The sequence below is a fragment of the Anopheles cruzii genome, chromosome 2, assembly GCF_943734635.1.
Source record: "Anopheles cruzii chromosome 2, idAnoCruzAS_RS32_06, whole genome shotgun sequence".
NCBI classification, from domain to species: Eukaryota; Metazoa; Arthropoda; class Insecta; order Diptera; family Culicidae; genus Anopheles; species Anopheles cruzii.
The window spans coordinates 54,128,528-54,145,582 of record NC_069144.1 but is presented as its reverse complement, the minus strand read 5'-3'; the positions used below and the strand labels follow the sequence as shown (position 1 = coordinate 54,145,582).

Genomic DNA, 17,055 nt, shown 5'->3' with positions numbered 1-17,055 from the left:
ATCCAGTGCTGAGAGTGTGTACAATTTGAGATGTTTTTGTTTTTACAATTTACAATTCTTATTCTCTACACCACTGCCTGTGTCTGAAAGCCTGATTATTGTAGTTTTGCTCCTTCGGTTTTTCTAGTTACAGTTTTCTTCAGTGTATTGCATCAATGAACGTCTTTGACGGGAGGCTGGTATCCTATTCGTTATTGCCAATCGAGCCCTCTACTATGCCATAGCTTTCAAGAGCTTGAATTTTCTATGGTGCAAAAGAAAGAGAAACGCTGAACGGATGAGAAAAATGGGTAAAATAAGTTTGTCGCGGTTATGTATCTTTTGAAGATACTAGCTTGGTACGAGACATTTACGAAACGAATGTAACACATGGAAACAGCTTCCGATTCGAAAGCGGCACACAAAAGAAAGACAGCGCACATCATTTCGTTCCGGGCATGGGCCAATGCATGAGCACGACGGAGCAGCGGATGCAAAAGACGTTAAGCGCTGTACTGCAGGGACTTTGCTGCGTTGCAACTTAGACTGTAATGGACATTGTAGATGTTTACACGATATAGCTTAGTTGAATAACACAAAATTAATGATAAAAACAACCTAAAGACTATCTCAACGTCATTCGCGTCATTCCCATTTTTTTTACACGTGACCTCATGTGGCGCGTTTTCTCAAACCCAACTAAACACATCATTTCCTATCAACCACGATGGACCACACGGTGTAAGTAATTAAAACAGGCTTTCCCTCGTACCGTGCTCAATGCTGTGGCAGCCTTCGGCCATTATATGTAACAATTTACAAACATTGTCATCCCATCCATGCGTTTATGCCGCGACTTTCGAGCTATTGTTTCAACTTTCGCACGGATTACGTGAGCCATTAAAATTACTTTAGAATCAAAGTGTTCGTCCCTAGATTTGTGCCCGACGCTCGCTTACACTATTGTTCTTAAATTTGTTTCCCGGTTACAGTGCGGAACAGTGAACAGCTTCGCTTGTTCTCGCTCGCTGTAAGCAAATGTAAGAGCCTGAATTTTGATTTTTCCACACATGTGCACCAAATATACGCTTGCGCGTATACCGAGAGGCTAGCGCGAGTGTCGTACGTAGCTCTTTGCACCATGTTTGATTACAAGTGACATTTCGTTTAGTTTATCTTTTCTGAGGTCTCGACATTTTAACTTAATTTGTTCGAACGTACGAACACACTCGTTGGTGCTTTCACGTCATTTTTCCCGCGCGCGCTTCGTCCATTGCACCAGTCCCTTCCGAGCGGTATTTCATAAAATATTTGTTAAACGTATAATTTATCTATCGTTTTACGATGTTGGCAAGGAACAAAGATTAAGGCAACATAAAACAAACAAATAAATGCAATCAGATGCAAGCTTATTGTGCAAGCAAGAGCGAGAAAGGAAGTCTGCAAAAAATGCACCGATAACTTTGGGAAGGCACGGGACGAAAACGAAATAGCAATATAAATACTACCAACCACAGCTATCGAACGGCCTATTACACGTACTGAAAGGACTGTTGCAGGTAGTCGATCGATTCGGTGAAACTATCGACGAACGGTAGATTGTTCGGGGTTTTCGATATGTCGGTCGGCATCGGGGCAGCGGTGTTACTGCCACCGGCATCACCCGTAGCTGCCTGCGACTGATTCGGGTTGTAGCTCATTGCCGGTTGCTGTTGTTGTTGTTGCAAACCTGCTACTGGATGTTGTTGCTGATGCTGTGGTTGTTGCTGCTGCGGATTGTGCTGCGCAAGGTGCGACTGTTGGCCACTGGGTGCCTGCGGTGGTCCAGGAGCGTGAGGATGATGTTGCGAGAGTTGTGGATGTTGCGGCATGTGCGGGTTGTAGTGTTGCATCTGTTGCTGCTGAAGATGATGCTGTTGTTGCTGCTGCGAATGATGGCTGTGGTGGTGCCCTAATGGCACGTGGCCCATAGCGGAATGATGCGAATGAGGTGTCTGTTGCTGCTGCTGATGATGGCTACTCGAAGGTTGCCCATGATGATCGTGGAAATATTGCTGCTGTTGATGATGGAGCTGTTGCTGTTGTTGATGATGGTGCTGATGCTGATTAACCAACTGTCCTGGTTCTACGATCGGCAACATTGCGCTTGAGTGTTGCTGTTTGTTGGCGCCGTGGAAATGATTTCCTTTCGACTGCTGATGAAGCTGTTGCTGTTGTTGTTGTTGCGAATGGTGGTGTTGTACTTGCTGTGGAGTTAACACAGGAGATTGGGCCGACTGTAACCTAGCCTGATCGGTTGCAGTGCGAGATCCTCCCGCCAGCATATCATAGCTTTGTTGTTGTGGGGATTGCTGCTCAAAGTTACTGCCGCTGCCCATCAGTTCTAAATTGGTAAGAATGGTTCCCAAGCTATTGTATGAACCGCTGGCCGCAGCAGTTGAACCGCTCGTTTCTTCCTGAAACTCCATTTTCATCATATTGGCGTTCCACATTTCCTGCAAAATATAAAAAAAAGATTACGGTTATCATTTTATTATTTAAGTAAAATTTTTTTTACGAAAGTATTTAAGGCTGAACTCCTTAGGACAGGACATTACCTGATAACCCATCATGTCTTGATTATTCATATTTATGAGATGTTGCTGTTGTTGCTGCTGATGGGTTTGTTCTTGGGAAGGTTTGCTTTGCTGTAGTCCGCTCGCCTGCTGTGTTTGATGGGGATGTCCCTGTGGAAGCTGCTGTTGTTGCTGCAGCTGAGCATGCTGTTGATGCGTGTGATGCATATGCTGTGATGTGTGATGTGACGATTGATGCTGTAGCTGTTGTTGCTGCTGCTGTTGCTGTTGTTGTTGCTGATGTGCGGATAGGAATCCACTTGAAGGACCGCTGGCCGAAGGTTCGTGCATTGCTTGGTAGTATTTACTACTCTTCATCGCACCGCTTGTCACGGAACCATTCCCGCCACTTACAGTGCCTCCACTCATTACATCGGTATCAACCACCATCTGGCCACCGAGTTCCATGTTTTGCCAATCGAATTGATTTCCTACCTGCCCGTAGTTGTACGGAATATTGGTGCCCGTGTTTGCTACACTTCCACCAGCCCCGACACTAGTAGCGTTAGCAGAAGGGTCGGTCATCCGATAGCCGGAGACAGCTTGCTGCTGTTCGGCATTCGTTCCCGGCCCGGTACCACTCGGAACCGTTCGTAAGCCGTGACCCGGAGAACCGTAGTGCATGGAGGCAGCAGTCGCAACGGTACCGGGGTTTGTCATAGCACCAAACTGAGATGGTGAGTGATGGAGTGAGTGTGTTGGCTGCGGATAGCGCGGATGATGTTGAGGACCAGGTGGACCTAGGACGCTGCTGTTGTAGTGCATGGCCTCGTAAGGATTGTACAGCATGGTTGTATTGCCTACGGACGGGTTGTTGCCACTCATTCCGCCTGCATTGCTTCCAGCACTGGACGTTCTCGACGGAGGCACCATCATACTGCCAGCGGACGATCGTTCACCTTTCAATCCCGGCCCGCCAGTCCCTAATGCACCGGTCATCATGGCACCGGATGGCCCCGCCAGACCCATCATACCGACATTGCCACTACCGCCCGGACCCACCGGGGACATGATGCCCGATCCCGTGCCGCTCCGTGCCATCATTTCCGGGTGGGACTTTTCAAGCGTTTTCATCGCACCAACGTTTGTGGCCACCGGTGAGGCATTGGGGCCGCCAATTACGCCCACCCCAGCGCCAACGGTTCCTGCCATCGGTGTTGCTAGTCCGCTGGGAAGTTTACTTGTACTCTGACCCATTGCCCCTCCGCCGACCATTTTATCGCCAATCGGATCGATGGACGCAGCGACAATTGCCGCCGCCGGTACGATGCCTGCCGGATGGGCCATCTTTTTGTGCTTGGCCAGATTGCCCGCCGTGCGGAACGCTTCACTGCAACCTTCGGCCGAACAACGGAATGCAGCTTCCTCCTCGTGGCACAGCTTATGGCGTTTCAGTGAGCGTCGTGCAGCGAACAGCTTATTGCAAATAGGGCATTTATATTTTTTGTCCTACAAGATGACGACGAAACAAGGCCAAGGGTGTCAACGGTTTTCGTTTTCTTGTGAAACATTACAATCCGCGGATAGTTACCATCGAATGTGCTATTTTGATATGTTCCTTCAGGGCTTCCTGCGTGAGGAAGGATGAGGCACAGTGCTCACAGATGATCGACCGGTCCGTGACCGTCTGATGCACCAGCTGATGTGCGTCATAGTCCTGTTGCATGATGAAAACCTTTGAGCACTGTTCACAGGCGAACCATACGTCTGTAAGGAATCAATAAAGTCAGACTTGAGCACCCTCTCTCCTCGGAATATCGGGGGCCTGGAGGGACCTACCATTTTTGTGACATTTCAGCATGTGCTGGTAAACCTTTAAATTAGAGTTGAATATTGCACTACAAATCTCACATGCGATGCATTCGGTGTGATGGTTCGTCTTTTGAATGTGCCGATCGAGCTGGGCTCCAGTGGCAAACACCAGACTACACGTTTTACAGTTTAACCGTTGGAGTTCTGTGGAATCAAAAATGTAAGTATTCTAAATATTGTTTCAACATCATTCATTTCCCTACACATTTATGGGTAGGTACGATAATTTGACTGAAACTAGAGTAAATTTTAAGGTGCTGTTGGTCTTACTCTTGTTGGCATGCTCTTTGCCCTCCTTGCCAGCAAAGTGGTCTTGAATGTGGAGCTGAAACTGTTGGGCATTGATGAAGTTCGTCTCATCACAGTGCTCACAGATGAAGTTGCTTTCGGGAAGCTAAGGACAAACCAAATGAAAATGATGAAATGTGAGGCAGGAAAAGGCAATTACAGTGCCCGTGCTACTTACAGGGAATCTTCTCGGACCGCTGGAGACCATAAAACCGCTGCTAGCACTTGGTGCTCCGGTCATTGCATTTCCACCGTGGTGAAGCTGTTGGTGGTGAGGATGGTGATGTTGATGGTGGGGCGATTGCTGGTGATGTGCCGTCCCGTCCATAAAGCTTCCCGGACCTATCGCCAACGGGTCCATCGGAGACATGCCGCCAGCGCCGGCACCAGTTGGGATTCCCGGTCGATGCGTTCCGGAGCTAAACTCGAGATTCTGCCATCCGATGTGCTGCTGTTGCTGCTGTGAAGCTTGCTGCTTGTTGCCGCTGTTTCCACTGTTGCCGAAACTTATTGTCGGATCGTTGAAAGCACCACCTTGACCGGGGACCGTACACGTTAAAGCTGCAGTGCGACTACTGGCTATCGATGCACCAGCACCAGAACCGGCCCCCAGAATACCGGTCGACGGAAGCATATTCTGCTCGAGCGTCGGTATTGCTGGCGTCGAGGTACCGCCGGTCGTGTCAGAAAACTCGTAATTAAACGCGGACATATTGTCACTGAAGTTGGTGCTACTGTCACCGAGAGATTTTTCGCTGCTACCGAGCGATTTTTTCAGTGTACTCGTCGCCTTTATCGAGTCGCACGAACCGCCCATCTGAGCGTCGGCGGTGTGGCCCCCGAAAAGGTCTCCGCTGGCGAGCGGTTCGGGTACGGACGTAGAGGCAGTGCCAAGCGCTGCGGCCACCGCTTTCGCTTTCTGTAGGCGCTTCGAGGGCGGGTCGATTTGGTGCGCCGCTTTCATGTGGCGTGCCAGATGGGATTGGTTTTTGTACGTTTCCTTACAGTTCTCCACCGTACAGTGGAAGGCTCTTTCGTTTGAATGGCAAAGTTTATGGCGTTTCAGGGACCGCTTGGCAGCGAAAACCTTGTTGCAGATGTTACACTCGAACTTATTTTCCTGCAAAATAGCACCGAAACCAGACGAAACGAAGAATTCAATCGCAGTCTAAATGGTCACTCGTTTTCAATCCAACGGGCTCTTACCGGAACCGGATGGGCAATTTTAATATGTTCTCGCAGCGAAGGCTGCGAAAGAAACGAAGCACCACATTGATCGCAGGGATAGTTTTTCTCCGCCACACTCGTTCCCTGCAGCAACAAGCTTTGCTCGAGACTCGTTTTTTGCGTAAACACTGCAAACGAAACAAAAAAACCCCGGCTTACCGTGAGAACAGATAGCAGGAAAAGCTACTTTTCAAAATATACCATTGTTGTGCGAACGAGTGACGTGCTGGCTGAGCTTGATACTGTTACAGAATATTGCACCGCAAATGTCGCACACCAAACCCTCCGCCTGGTGGTTCGTTTTTTGGATGTGCTTTTCGAGATATTTCTGATTGTTGAAAACGATACTGCACGTCTTGCAGCTGTACTTGTGGGTTTCTGGGGGAAACAAAACCATTTAAAGCCGATCGTACGCCGATCACCGTCGAGCGGTTGCGAGGATCAGAAACTTACTTTTGCAATTTTGCTCCGCTACCCTCGCCTTGCTGATGAAATGACCCTCCACGTGAATCTGGTACTGTTGGTTCCGCGTAAACGTTTCGCCACAGTGTTCGCATATGTGTGGCCGGTTCTTGTGATACATTCGATTATGTTCCACAATTTCCTACGGGGAAAGAAAACAATCAGTTTCATTCATTAGAGGCATTTTCATGCTGATCTTTTACCTCCGACGTGACCCCGCGTTGTTTTCCACAGTCGGGACAGAAGCCTGGGTGGTGGCTAAAATGGATGACGAGAGATTTCCTTTTCCTATAACTGAAAGAAGAAACGCACACACACACATATAAGAACGTGTTTTTGCTTGCGCACGCCAGGCGTCAGGCGAAGGACACCAACCTTTTATCACACAGTAAGCACTGGTAGACCTGTTCCTTGTTTCGTTCGTGTGAAACCATGCTCGAGTCGTTGGTATCGAGCGTATTTGTGTCGGAGGAAAGCATCAGCGAGGTGTTGTTGGTGGACGATTCCTCCTCGGAGAAGATTTCGTTCGAGTTGTCGATCGAGTCTTCCTCCTTCATCAGTAGCAGATCCTCGTCCTCCTCCTTGATCTCCTCGAAGCAGTGATCGTCCGCCAGCGAGTAGGGTGGATCAAAGTCGAACTCTTCTTTCTTGATGTACGTCGCCGGAGGTGAGTGGGACAGTCCGCCCTCGTAACAGAGGGCGGGCAGCGAGGTGCGCACGGTTACCGTCGTGAGCGCGGGCCGCTTGCGAACGAAAATCTGCTCATTCTTGTAGATCTTCCACGTCGGAAAGATGCTTTGCTCGAACATGTTAAACAGCAACTTAAAATCATGGCTCGCTATCAGGCGGACCAGCGCCCGGTTCATCCGTACGTTGCCTAACCACTTTCGTCGGCCGCCACCTGTCGGCAACAAACCACTAGCACCTCTAGCACCACCTGTCGTCGTCACTGACAGCCCGTCGAACAGGTTGCCGCGCAATAGTTTCCCCCGCAGATCCCAAGGTGCTAGTGGCGCGCTGCTGTTCTGCTGCTGTTGCCGCATCAGCAGTAGCAACCCATCACCACCGATCGATAGGTCCGCGCTGCGTACACTTGTGCTACTAATGTCGAGACAGGAGGCTTTACCGCCCGCCGCAAACGACGACGAGGTGGTGCTGTGGCCCGTGGCCACCGACGACGAGCCGGACGCGGCCGCACTTCGCGATTTGAGCAGGTTCACCAGGATCACATTCTCGATATTGTGCAGCTCTCTGAGTATTGAGGGTTTGTAGATACGCTCCTGGCAGTCAGTGTACAGGATTTTCACGTACAGCTTGATGGCCGAAATGAGAAACAGTAGCGCTTGGTATTTATCGTCCGACTGTAGACATTTCAGCGTTTTGATGAGCGCTTTGACCTGCGGCGTGCAACGGAGCATGAGTGCGCAGAAAATGAAATGAAACAATGCCACACAATGCATTACGGGTCGGGCCAGTGGTTCCATTTGTCGCGGTAACCGTGTCCGAGTTTTGCCCGCCATTGACGCCAAACAAGTTGCGAACAAGGGGAGCAGGAGAGAGCGCAACAAAAAAGAAGCAAAAAAAAAAACGTAATATTAGTAGCTGCTTTCCCACTGCAGATGAGACCCAATTTACGAGCCACTCGAGCAGCGCGTCGGGAGTGGCCCGCCGTCGGCCAACGCAACCAGCCAACCCACCTGTATCTGGAACACGTGAACGCGGGATCTGTGCTGCATTTTCACTTCCATCGGGGCCGGAAAGTATTAAGAAAATTAAAATTTTCTTTGATTGTTTACCAAAATCCTGTTCTTTGACATATTGCTTTTCGGAGTGTATTTTTTTGCTGCCTAGTTTTTTTATTTGACAATCTGTGTGATGTGAAGTTTCGCCCGCTGGTGCTACGAGTTTGTGCAATGGTGGGGCGAAAGTTAGTGCTCTGCGCCGAGACGGAATTTGGTCGGCGGAAATTGCGCATTTGTGTAAAAAATAATCCAATAATAACTTCAGTTTTTTTATGAAACACCATTTTGTTGGCACAACGGACGGAGAGCTAGAGGAAAACTAAAACAAACTACATAATTAAAATAAATGTAAAACAAACTTCGTTAGTTCTATAACGGCCTACATTCGAAAAAGCTGCACTTGATGTGATGTAAATGATATAAAGATTACGATTCAAGCAGGGAAGGTTCTTTGATTACATATTGTACGATATTACTTTTGCGCCAATGGATTTTTTGCCATTTTGGATGGATTGGATGGATTGGATGGATTGGATGGATTGGATGGATTACTATTTGAGGCGAATGGGGCGAAATCCATGTTGCAGCCAATTTCGCCCTGCTCGCCCAGAGCGAAAGTGCAATTTTAACTGGGCGGCGGTGAGCTGTCAGTTGCCCCTGCTCAGCTTCCAAAACAAGTTTCGTTCTCGTGAAGCGTTCTCCGTAGCCGAAATGGTAGTTTTTACTTTAAAAATTGGTGTGTAAGATGTGGAAAATTTACTGTATTCTGTACCTTTTCAGCTTTTCTACTCGTTTTTCAAATCGCTCGTGGGGAAGGACGTTGTTGTGGAGCTGAAAAACGATCTCAGGTAAAACACCATTTCCATGCCGCCAAGGCGCGCATTGTTTGACGCAATTCTAAACCGGCGCTCTCTGTAACCATGCACCAATTTGGTTTTGCTTCCAGCATATGCGGAACACTTCACTCGGTGGATCAGTATCTCAACATTAAGCTGACCGACATCAGTGTGACCGATCCGGAGAAATACCCGCACATGCTTTCAGTGAAGAATTGCTTCATTCGTGGCTCCGTCGTACGGTACGTACAGTTGCCCGGTGAGGAAGTGGACACCCAATTGTTACAAGACGCCGCCCGAAAGGAGGCCGTAACAAGCGTGAGATAAGTTAAGCCAAACGCCAATAGAACGTGATAAGCAATATTGTACTCTTTTTTATTGGATTTCGGAATGATGACAACCTAATGGTACGTTGTTGTAGAAATTACGTTGAAGTTACGAATGAATGGAGTCGAATGAGTTTCGAACATGATTTGGTAAGCCAATTCAAATGACTCAAACACAGTCAATACTATGTGCCGAACACGAACAATTGTATGGTGTCCAAGGGTAACATTAGGGAAATAGCACTCAACATGTCATCAGTTAATAGAAGAATTAACGCATTTTTTTGGTTTATTCCGATCCAGATGGATTAACGGTTTCTCATTTCTCTTGCCTCACAATTGCTCTTGTCTGTATGCGTGATGCATTTTTCATGTATAGTGTAAATGCTGTTGTACATTGAATGTTTCTAAAAGACGCCAGAAGAAAAACTCGATAACAACAATAAATCAGGAGCACGACGAATTTAGTGCACAGTAAACTCATAAAGAATGCGCCTTTTTTCATTCTGGACTGTGTTTTCACCTACGAATCGCACGCCTCTCTGTTCTTAGATACAAATTCATTCATACTCGTGGTGTCCTTCTTTAACGAAAAGCTCCAAGGACCACCGAGCGGTTTGCACCCGGCCCGGCGTTGTTCGATTGACTAGTTTTAGGGGATGTTAGCTTCCTTGGAGAAGGGATCACTGTTCAATTTGTGCCGAATTGAAGTACGAATTCTGCATCAGGTAGAGCTTGTCGATGTGCGTTATGCTGCCGGCCACACCAGCCATAGCCATCGGATTGATGGAGTTATTGTTGTGATTGACTAGCTGCTGATGGGTTGCTCCACCGGCCGTCGCACCGCCGTTTAGTCCACCGGCGCACTGTAAACCACCCGTACCGGGTCCAGCGCCATTGTTGAGGTTAGTTTGCAGGTCCAAATTTTGTAACGACATCGTGTCGGAGGTCGTCTCGTCGACGTTGTCAAAGTTTTCGTCCAACGAAATGTCCGAGCTGCACAGACTGGCGTCGGAGTTGTCGGGAAAGTCTGCAATGGTAAGTGGTGATTTAAACTATTTAAATCGACGCAATTTTACGACAAACAAACATACCTGGCGAGTAGGGCAGGTTCGGATTGAGCGGTTGGCTGGAAGAGCTGTACGAACTGTCAAGCCCCAGATAGTGGCTGTGGTCACTGCTAGGCGATTCCAGCTTGATCGACTTGTCCTCCTTGTCCGAGTGGTTCTTTTCACCATCTCCGTTACCGTTCGTTTTCGATTTGCGCGAAATCTTCTTCATCTTTGCGCGCTGATTCTGGAACCAGACCTGTACCACCCGTACCGAGAGTCCCGTGTCCTTGGCCAGTGCTTCGCGAACCTTCCGGCAGGGTTTCGGTGACACGTCGAAGGAAGCCTTAAACTGGCGACGCTGGGCAGAAGTCAGGATGGTGCGTGGTCGCTTCGGTCCTCGTCGTCCGTCGCGTGTTCGCAACCCGTCCTCCAGCAAGTAATCGTCATCACCGTACAGATGCGCCGCCCCGTGTACAGGATGTAGTGGCGGGTGTAGGCCTCCCGATCCGGTAGCTCCACCGGCACCGCCGTGATGGTGGTGCATCGCAGCACCGTAAAAGTCCTTCTCCAGGTCGTGCTGGCAGATCAACTTGCCGGCCCGGATCGAGAAGGGTTCGCCCTTCTGCAGGGGCCGGTTGCAGGTGAAGCACAGGAAGCAGTGCAGATGGTAGACCAGATGTTTCGCTCGCATCACCATTTCGTTCGGTGCAATGCGCTCGCCACAACCGTAACAGTCGCGCTGCTGGGACTGCTGCTGATGCTGCTGCTGCTGGTGGAGCGTGGAAACACCAAAAATTCTAAACGAACGGAGGAGAGCAAACAAAAAGAAGTTTCAGTTCATGCTCAGTGCTACAATCTTTGGGACAGTAAGTTCCAGTTAATCGCAAATTTCCACCAAATGCATCGTTAGCAAGCGGAATGTCATCGCCGTGGGTGAGCCTCGTCAAACCCGAATCTCTCGGTTGCGTACGTTATGTTTTCCTATACTATCGACCGACCCAACGTTGTCGGCACCCGTAGCCGATGGTAACTGGTCCTACCGGATTTTGTCGGCGGGATGACTGAGACGACTGTCGCCAGTGCCGGTTATCGTAATGTCGTATCGCAGGTCGTTCCTATCCCTCTCCGTATCCGCGGATCGGTTTTCGGGGTGTTTCAGGTGTGAAACATGTTCTCACATGATGTTTTAATTGGAATTGCACCTAACAAATCGGGGACTTCTAACAATATCGAATGCATTTGCACGATGTTCTGTATCGTAGCGCGCACTGTAAAGTTATCATCAATTCGATGCATGAAAATGCGGACTAGTGTAAGCGATGACTAGTTCAGAACTAACTGGTGTATAAAATTCCGATGTATTCTGGTTTATAATTATTAGATTTATATTTCGAGAAAGCAAACTGGCCCTCGAAAGTGGCCGTCCTTTGAGTACGTACCGGTAGTAATCGTCCTTGCAGTAAACCTTGGTGTTTTTGGTGTAGCACGTTTGGTTGAGCTGAATGCGGCATATGCAGCAGAGAAGGCACTGCTCATGCCAGAACTGGTCCGGTGAGAGCTTCATGAAGTAGCGATCCTTTATCTTTTGGCCACATCCCTCGCATATTTCCTGCGTTTTTTCGCTCTTGATCGTACCAACTATGTCTACGACAGTGGCGGAGTTGCATAAAATAGAGACAAACATAATGTTGGAAATAAGTTAAGGACACGAAAGAATAACGTTTATATTAATATCTATTTATTTTACAAAGTCCCACCAACTACTATAACGAAGAAACGATCCCAACAACATAGAACTTGTAGAGGTCGTAACGGCTTTTGGTCGTAATGGTTACAGTGCATTTGGGAACGTTTGCACCGTTTACGGGTTGATTCGGCAAGCAGCGTGCCCTAGCCGACCGGATGTACCGGGACCGGAAAGCAAGCGGCGCCAACGAACAAATTCCGCAGATTTGTCGATAACCTGTATTTTTATGTAATGTCTCATGACGTTGGGTTGTGTGCCTAGGGACGGTAGGTATTTGATTGAACAAATTTGGTCGACACGCAGCTATTCGTTGATCATTTGGCTATTCAGCTGCACTTCCCACGTTTCTACAATACAATAAAATGATCCATTGTAAATTCTACTTGAAAATGGGTATCGTTTCAAATAAACCTATGAAGAGGCACAAAATGGACATACTTTGCGTAAATTTATTGCAAAGGAACAGCATTGTAATAATCATCGGATGTGGACTGAAATAATCTGGCACGCAAGATTGCAGCCCGATTGTGGACATTTTCAAGTCCCAACGAATCCATTTCGTTTCTAGTGTTTTCTCAAATATTCTCAAATCACATCCAGCAACATTAGTCCATCAGCAATTGCTTTCCCGTGTTGCCGAGAAGGTGCCTGCTTAGTCATTTATGACCGTGCCATTGCGGACAATGGTGGTCATCTATCAACTGGTTAAATTATGAGTACACAGTCATTTCTCATTCGAAATGTGTTTTTGAAATGGAAAATTATGAGCCATTCCGAAACGGCAATGCGAAGCCTTGAGGGTGGAGCTTTTTTATGACTCTTGTAGGATTAGAATTATTTTTTTTACTTGAGGCCAACAAGCAGCGAAGGATTGCCGATGGAGATTTAAAACAAATGCTTCGTATAATTCAAACGGATCAAAATTAAACAACGAATGATTGAGTAATGGCTATTAAGTGGTGGCGCGAATGCAAAATGGGTATGTACTGTGTTAATGTTTGTTAACATTTTACATTCAAGTTTATAAAATTTTATGGTTTCCAAAGGAAACAACTAATCGATGAAGACTTTCTGATGAGTCATGATGAAATGTTCCAAAACTATATTTTGTAGACATAATCACATGAGAAAAATACATGTTATATAAACACTTAAAAATATAACATTTTAAACAATGGAAAAACTATTACTTGTTTCTTTTAATTCACAAGAATCTGAATGGAAATCAAACAATCATAAAATGCAAGTTCAATTTGCGCCCTGTTGCACCCAATGTTTATGTGCGTATTTACTAAAGAATGGCGAACACCGTTCCGTGATGAAGGTAGTGCTAGCAAACGAATGTATTCGAATGTACTACATATCTAATTCGGGGTCAAATAAAAAGCCTATATTGTTTGTGTGGACACTGCTGCTTCCCACTGTTTGCCGACGGTGGAAATGCAAACAAATGCACAAGTTTTGCTGATATTTTTTCCGCTTATCTGTAGCCTGTTGAACACTGGCTGACGCCGATGTTTCGAGCTTCGTTTCATTTGGCTGGCCAATAAAGGATTAGGAGGGGCCCACGGGACACTTGTGGCAAGTGTAGGGTTAGTGCGGTGTGTTGCAGCCATGCTGCCCCATAAATCATGAATAAATCACAAAAAACGACACCGCACTACCGCAGAACGCTGGGGTCGACCCACCACGCGACAGCTATCGCCGTTTAATCGATTTCGGTCATATGTTTCGCTTCCCGTGAGTTTTACGATAAAAAAGCCACTAATTATTTGTCCCCGTGCCGCTGGTGTGTATAGATATTTCTTTTTATCTTATCAATGTTCGGTGTCTTCACATGTTGCTCGATTTCAAACGATGATTAAGCTACAACAGTTTACGGGAAAATATGGTCTTTAAAGCATTCTATGGGCTTAACGTTCCAAATCGAACACCATCCAAACCATCCTCCAAAAGGGCCACAAGCCCCTGTTCCTCCTTCACTTTAATGTGGCGTTTGGTGAATTCGGTTCGGTTACACCGTCCGAGCGATTATGGAGCGGGACGGAACCGGAACTCGATTGGGTTTCTGGTGAGCCAAAAACGAAGAACTTTAACCCAGCCAAGCGAAAATCGATTACTGGCCACTTACTTCCACGCTAATGTGCTCTCGGTTGGTCCACCTCAACCACCGGGTCGCCAGGATTCAGGAGGACCTCCTCTACTCACCGGATGTCCGTTCTTAGGCGGTTGTGGTTTCTCGAGTTGAACTTTCAAATCCTCGAGCCGCCGTTCTTCGCTGCGTTGGGCTTTAGAGTGTTTAATCGGGTGTTAACGTTACAGCCCGGTAAGAGCCCGGTTTTCATGGGTAAGTTTTCAATTTTCAGCCACCACCAAGCTTCGGATACGGTTGGAGAGGTGGAGAGATACTATTAGGACAAATTTTCCACGGCCACGTGCCCGGTGCTCGGTGAAGAGCCCCCTTCAAGTAGGACAAAGTGCTTGACCATCTACTTGGGCTACAGAGCTGTTTGGGATTCCTTTTGCGCCCGGTCGCATACTGCTTAAAGGACCTTCGAAAATGGCGTCCCCCACAGTGGTAAAAGGAATCGAGCGATCGGAATCTAGACGTCCTTGTCGCTCCCAAAATGTCCTGCACATTCGAACTGTTTTTCTCGCATGCGCTTTCCCACCGTGGGATTCCATTTTCTTAACGATAAAAAGGAAACCCCCTTTTTTAAGGCATGGTGAACTTTTTGGTTTTGAGAGGGAACCCACTAATCCGACTTGCGACGGCGGTGACTGTTTTTCCGATCGAAACTTATTGGGTTTAGAGGCGAACGTGCTTGTGGCCCACGAAGCAAATCGACCTCTGTCGAAACGAAATTGAAGTTGTGTTATTGTTCGGATCGAACCCGGGTCATAGTCTTTAAAAGACATGATCCGATTGATGATTGGTCAGAATGGATAAAGGATATGTTTGGTGACAGTTTTCATTTCGAACTTTTTTAGTTCAACAGCGTGTAACAGATGACAATAAAAAAACAAAGGAACGAAGTTAGTTTGGGTATTTTCCAAGAAACATTTTGGGACACATTGTTCGCGAAACTATAACAGCAATAGATTACAAGAAACAAGAATAGTTTTCAGAATCGTGTTATTGTGGGGATTAAAATGGAAAATGCAATACCCATTTTTACTTTTTATTGTCAATGCATTTAGATGAACGGAGCTCTAATTGTACTGGACTTTATTCATTATAGTTCCCTATTTCAATGGGTAATTTAGTTTGTGTACAGGCACAACTTCTTGAGATGTAAGAGATGTGTTTTGGTGCTCTATTCACACTGACGCACGCTCTGACGTGGCCGTAGGGCATTTAAAATTAACACTACCCGTCGGAATGCCGCCTTGAGGTCCTTTGCCACTAATTAACTACCAAATCCGCAAGTGGACCCCCAACCAATCCCGTCCCTTCATCGCTTCTCTTAGTTCTTTTAAGGGACAACCGTTTTGACCACTCAAACCACGCCGGAACCCAAACCTCACCTGTGCGTTCGTCGAGCATGCCGTTGGTATCCTTTGCATTGCTGTCGACCGGTTGCGGTGCTGGCGGCAGACCGGAGTTAATGTTGAGATTATGGTAAAACTCCAACATATTGCATAAGCCGCTGCTCGGTCCGTGGGATAGGTCGTCGTATTTGGTGTTGGTTGTACAAAGATGGTTGCTTCGAAGCACTTCTTTGTTTATTCGCTTTCTGTTGTGTGTCACACTAAACAAAACAATTGCTTATGGGATTACGGGGACACTTCACTTGCCGTTGTTTTGTTTCTCCGATTTAAACACATTCCCAGGATCGTCTCACAGACCGGAACTGATACCGTTCTAAAATGTTGCCCCGCGCAACAAACACTTGCGGCGGGCGTTTTTGCGCTTTCGTTACGTGATTTCCACAACCGAACAACCGACCAACAACCCTCACCGGAGCACGTCCGACCGTGGCGAACGACGAAACGCGTGTGATCGCCCCTGTGCGGTCCGTGTACCGTTTTCGGCCGGGAACCGGAAAAGCTTGATCCTCGAACCGTATTAGGGGAACTGCGATGTGTGTGTGTGTTAGGTTTTTACTTTTGTGTGGCGATCTTTTCAAGGGGAAAGCGCATGCGTGTGTGAGGCCACGCCCGTTGAGTTTCGAAGCGACATTTCAATCTCGACAACGTTTTTCGATGTTTTTCGAGCAGACGAACATCTTCGTTACACTAATCGGTTCACTCGGAAACGGATGCCGCGGATGGGAAAGAAAATGTCACTGGTGGTCAAAATACGGGGAAAAAGAAACTCGGAACCACGGAAAATTATTGCCTTCTTTTATCTTCCGACCGGGGGATCGGGATGGCCACGTCACGCAGAGTCCGATATTATTGCGCAAGTGGTTCACTTTTACGGATCGGATCCGTCATTTTTCACGGGTACCCGTATTCCGTATACTTGTGCGAGTGTGTGTTGGCAGCTCAAGTCCGAGTTTACTAGCGCATTGTTTTTGCTTTATTTGCCTGGTCCGTTTGCCGTCACCACACGAGACGGCCCCGGCCACAAGCCTCCGTGTCCTGCGGGGCACTGTATTTTATTGCGGACGGCCCCGTAATAAAAATGTCTCCAGGCAGGCATATTTCCTTCATTTTGATGTCCTTGCCGTGGGTGGCCGGTGGTTGCCCACCTCCGGAACCGGGTTGGTCGCGGGTTGAGTGTGCCGTTTTTCTTGCTGCCCCCGATACCGGTGTGCGCTTGTTGTTTGTCTTCTCGATTTATCCCCATGCAGAGCAACGGTGGACACTTATAGACGCACGAGCGATAATATAAGAGTAAACGTTTGGAATGTTTTGACTAGCCCGCGCTGGCAGGGTTGAGTTGATTGACCTTTTCTAGCCGTGAGGCTGATCAAAGAGAAAATGACCATCAAACAGTTCATGAAGAAAATGACTATTTTCG

The 17,055-nt window shown here is 47.5% G+C and overlaps 3 protein-coding genes across 3 annotated transcripts; 1 reads left to right on the top strand and 2 right to left on the bottom strand.

The window, feature by feature from the left end:
• Positions 1-1,140: 1,140 nt before the first annotated feature.
• LOC128268936 (uncharacterized) lies at positions 1,141-8,131 on the bottom strand. The gene is made up of 12 exons (XM_053006249.1): positions 8,081-8,131; positions 6,759-7,780; positions 6,587-6,677; positions 6,375-6,525; positions 6,123-6,299; positions 5,901-6,049; positions 4,873-5,814; positions 4,677-4,800; positions 4,374-4,550; positions 4,126-4,301; positions 2,577-4,043; positions 1,141-2,474 (listed from the first exon to the last, which is right to left on the bottom strand). Exons 1-12 carry the CDS (start codon positions 8,129-8,131, stop codon positions 1,512-1,514), a joined length of 5,490 nt encoding a protein of 1,829 aa, XP_052862209.1. The 3' UTR covers positions 1,141-1,511.
• A 657-nt stretch (positions 8,132-8,788) lies between these two features.
• On the top strand, positions 8,789-9,749 carry LOC128268938 (U6 snRNA-associated Sm-like protein LSm2). The gene is made up of 3 exons (XM_053006252.1): positions 8,789-8,839; positions 8,906-8,973; positions 9,072-9,749. Exons 1-3 carry the CDS (start codon positions 8,837-8,839, stop codon positions 9,286-9,288), a joined length of 288 nt encoding a protein of 95 aa, XP_052862212.1. The 5' UTR covers positions 8,789-8,836; the 3' UTR covers positions 9,289-9,749.
• A 221-nt stretch (positions 9,750-9,970) lies between these two features.
• Positions 9,971-15,723, bottom strand: LOC128268937 (LIM homeobox transcription factor 1-beta-like). The gene is made up of 4 exons (XM_053006250.1): positions 15,615-15,723; positions 11,779-11,983; positions 10,382-11,136; positions 9,971-10,317 (listed from the first exon to the last, which is right to left on the bottom strand). Exons 1-4 carry the CDS (start codon positions 15,721-15,723, stop codon positions 9,971-9,973), a joined length of 1,416 nt encoding a protein of 471 aa, XP_052862210.1.
• Positions 15,724-17,055: the final 1,332 nt, after the last annotated feature.